This window comes from Vigna radiata, chromosome 2 (genome assembly GCF_000741045.1).
Source record: "Vigna radiata var. radiata cultivar VC1973A chromosome 2, Vradiata_ver6, whole genome shotgun sequence".
NCBI classification, from domain to species: Eukaryota; Viridiplantae; Streptophyta; class Magnoliopsida; order Fabales; family Fabaceae; genus Vigna; species Vigna radiata.
In genome coordinates, this window is record NC_028352.1 from 14919110 (window position 1) to 14923281 (window position 4172).

A 4172-nucleotide genomic window follows, 5' to 3' on the forward strand; every position below is an offset into this window, starting at 1 on the left:
GAAGAACAGGAAGAAAAAGAAGAGAAAGTTGAGGAAGAAGAAGATAAAAAGAAAGCAGTGGAAGAGAGCCAAAAAGGAAAACAAATTGTAAATCCTTTACCGTATCCAAAGTCATATTCTAGAAAGGAAAAGGAAAGTCAATTTTCAAGATTCATGGCTCTCTTCAAAAAGTTGGAAATCACAATTCCCTTTTCAGAAGCACTTCAACAAATTCCGTCATATGCTAGATTCATTAAATAGCTGTTGACCAAAAAGAGAAAGTATATTGAGGAAGAAACAATTGAGGTGTAAGGGAATTGTAGTGCCATCATCCAAAAACTTCTACCACCAAAATTCAAAGAACCTGGAAGTTTTACTATTCCATGCACAATTGGAAAGCTCCCCATTGGAAAAGCATTGATAGACTTAGGGGCAAGCATCAATTTAATGCCTTTGTCTATGTGAAAGAAAATTGGGGACATGGAAGTAAAACCAACAAGGATGACACTTCAACTAGCAGATAGGTATGTGAAGTACCCATATGGAGTTATTGAAGATGTCTTAGTGAAAGTTGACAAATTCACTTTTCTAGTGGATTTTGTTATTCTTGACATGGAAGAGGATACTGAAGTCCCCCTCATATTGGGTAGACCATTTATGAAAACTTCTAGGGTGATAATTGATGTTGATGACAGTCATCTTAAGGTGAGGTTGCATGATGAGACAATAAATTTCAATGTTGTGGAAGCAATGCGACACCCCAAGGATAGAGGAAATTATTTTAGAGTGGAAGTTTTGGATGATGTGGTTGAAAAAGTGAAGAACCATATGTATGTGAAATCCCCTTTAGAGCGTGTTTTGGTAGATGCATGTGAAGAGCTCGCTGTTGATGAAGAATCAGAAGTGGATGAGATTTCACAACATCTGGAAGAATTGAAAGAAGAAAAATCCACTGATTTGAAAGTGTAAAAATTAGAAAAGGCTGACTTGGATGATAAAGAAAAGATGGAATTAAAAATGCTTCCTAATCATCTTAGGTATGTGTTTTTAGAGGAAAATTCAAAGAAGCCTGTTATCATAAGCAATTCTCTGTCAAATAGTAAGGAAGCAAAATTGGTTGAAATCTTAAAAGAGAGTAAGAAGGCAATAGGTTGGCATATATCTGATCTGAAAGGTATAAGCCCAACCTACTGCATGCATAAGATTATGATGGAACAAGACTTTAAACCCATAGCACAACCACAGAGGAGATTAAATCCTACGTTGAAAGAGGTGGTGAGAAAGGAAGTTCTTAAATTGCTTGAAGCAGGAATGATTTATCTTATCTCTAACAGTGCTTGGGTAAGTCCTGTGCATGTTGTTCCAAAGAAAGGGGGTATGACTGTTGTTCCGAATGAGAAAAATGAATTACTTCCTACAAGAACAGTCACAGGGTGGAGAATGTGTATAGATTACAAAAAATTAAATCAAACCACCAGAAAAGACCATTTTCCTCTGGCTTTCATGGATCAAATGTTGGAAAGGCTGGCAGGACAAGCCTACTATTGTTTCCTGGATGGCTATTCAGGGTACAACCAAATAGTAGTGAATCCTGAGGACCAAGAAAAGACTGCTTTCACTTGTCCCTTTGGTGTGTTTGCATACCGAAGGATGCCTTTTGGTTTTTGTAATGCTCCTGCTACATTCCAACGTTGCATGCTTGCCATCTTTGCTGATTTGGTAAAGAATTGCATTGAAGTGTTCATGGACGATTTCTTAGTCTTTGGAAAATTATATGATTTATGCTTACAGAACCTGGATGTTGTCTTAAAAAGATGTATTGCCATGAACCTTGTTCTAAATTGGGAAAAATGCCAATTTATGGTTCGTGAGGGAATTGTCTTAGGACATAAGATATCATCCAGGGGAATAGGTGTAGATCAAGCAAAGGTTGATGTTATTGATAAGCTACCACCTCCTAGAAATGTCAAAGGGGTAAGAAGCTTTTTTGGACATGTTGGATTCTACAGGAGATTCATAAAAGATTTTTCCAAGATTGCTAAACCCCTTTGCAATTTGCTTGAGAAAGACACTACGTTTGAGTTTGATGGGGAGTGTCTTAAAGCTTTTGAAGTCTTGAAAGAGAAGCTTATATGAGCCCCTGTTGTAGTCCCACCAAACTGGACTCAAGATTTTGAGTTAATGTGTGATGCTAGTGATTATGTTGTTGAGGCTGTGTTAGGACAAAGACGTGGCAAGATTTTTCACGTTATTCATTATGCCAGTAAAGTTCTGAATGGTGCACAATTGAATTACGCCACAACTGAAAAAGAATTTTTGGCAATTGTGTATGCTCTTGAAAAGTTTAGACCGTATCTAATAGGATCTAAAGTTATCATTTACACTGACCATTCAACCATCAAATACTTACTGGCAAAGTCTGATTCAAAGCCACATCTCATAAGATGGGTGTTACTGTTACAGGAATTTGATTTGGAAATTAAAAAGACAAGAAGGGGAGTGAGAACATTATTGTTGATCATTTGTCTCGCCTCCTTAACATAGAGGTGACTGATAAGGAGGGAGAAATTAAGGGATAATTTATAGATAAGCGTCTGATGCTCATTCAACAAAGGCCATGGTTTGCAGATATGGCAAATTTTAAGGCTGCAGGAATTCTCCTTGATGATTTGACTTGGCAGTAGAAGAAGAAGTTTATGCATGATTCCAAAGAATATCTTTGGGATGATCCTTATCTCTTCAAGTTAGGTGTTGACCACTTACTCAGGCAGTGTGTTATAGCACTATCCTATGGCATTGTCATAATTCGCCATATGGAGGACACTTTAATGGAGAAAGGACCGCCGCCAAAGTGCTGCAATTTGGTTTCTTTTGGCCAACCTTGTTCAAAGACGCACATGCTCATGAAAGAGGTTGTGATAAATGCCAAAGAACAGGAAGCGTTTCAAAGAGACATGAGATGCCACTGCAAGCAATTTTAGAAGTTGAAGTATTTGATTTTTAGGGAATGGATTTTATGGAACCATTACCTTCTTCCTACAACAACGAATATATTTTAGTTGCAGTGGATTATGTCAGTAAGTGGGTAGAGGCTGCAGCATGCCAAAAGAACGATGCCAAGACAGTGGTCAAATTTCTCAAGAGACAAATCTTCTCAAGATTTTGTGCCCCTAGGAACCTCATAAGTGATGGAGGATCACATTTCTGTAATGCCCAATTGGCCAAGGTCTTGTCACATTATGATTTGTCACATTATGATGTGAGGCACAAAATTTCCTCTCTTTATCATCCACAAACCAATGGCCAAGCTGAAGTTTCCAATCGGAAAATTAAGAGAATCCTTGAAAAGATTGTTTCATCTTCAAGAAAGGATTGGGCTGCAAAGTTAGATGATGTTTTGTGGGCATATAGGATTGACTGCCTTGAAGACTCCTGTGGGGCTAACACCCTTCTAGTTAGTCTATGGCAAGTCATGTCATCTCCCAGTTGAGATGGAACATAAGGCTTACTGGGCCTTAAAATTTCTTAACTTTGATGCTTCTCTGTGTGCAGGTAAAAGAAAGCTTCAGTTGCAAAAGTTGGAGGAAATGAGGATGACTGCCTATGATTCTTCAAGGAAATACAAAGAAAGGGTCAAGATGTACCATGACAAGAAGCTGATCAAGAGAGAATTTCAACCTGGACAACAAGTAGTGTTGTTCGATTCCAGATTCAAGTTGTTTCCAGGTAAGTTGAAAGCTAAATGGTCTGGTCCTTTTGTGATTAAGGCAGTCAAGCCTTATGGTGCTCTTGAATTGATGGATCCAAATTCTGAGGATCCAAATAGAAGCTGGATTGTTAATGGCCAAAGACTGAAACATTATTTGGGTGGTGAGGTTGAACGCCTCACCACAATTATTAAATTGTCTGAACCATGAGATTTTGGGTCAAGCTAGTGACGTTAGAGAAGCACTTGCTAGGAGGCACCCTAGCACTGGTAAGTTCTGTGTTATTGTTTCGTACAATGTGTTGTGTTATGTGATCAATTTTGTTTTATTCGCTAAGCGCATATACCTGGTGCACTAAGCGAATATTGTAGTATGAGTGAACGAAAAAGGAGAAGAGTAAATTCGCTTAGCGAATTTTTGTAAGCGAATTTGTGAGAGAGAAGGGTGAAAATTGTGTTTTATTCGCTTAGCGCACACACCTGGGGC

General features: G+C 38.3%; 1 protein-coding gene across 1 annotated transcript; it reads left to right on the forward strand.

Moving 5' to 3' along the window:
- The first annotated feature begins 2986 nt into the window (after nt 1–2986).
- Nucleotides 2987–3896, forward strand: LOC106752461. The gene is made up of 2 exons (XM_014634147.1): nt 2987–3413; nt 3532–3896. Exons 1-2 carry the CDS (start codon nt 2987–2989, stop codon nt 3894–3896), a joined length of 792 nt encoding a protein of 263 aa, XP_014489633.1.
- Nucleotides 3897–4172: the final 276 nt, after the last annotated feature.

What these genes read in the sequence shown, in the direction of transcription:
- LOC106752461 (XM_014634147.1), top strand. Translation starts at nt 2,987, where the DNA reads ATGGATTTTATGGAACCATTACCTTCTTCCTACAACAACGAATATATT. An exon ending in TGACTGCCTTGAAGACTCCT is followed by an intron (nt 3,414 to 3,531) that starts GTGGGGCTAACA and finishes CTCTGTGTGCAG; the next exon opens with GTAAAAGAAAGCTTCAGTTG.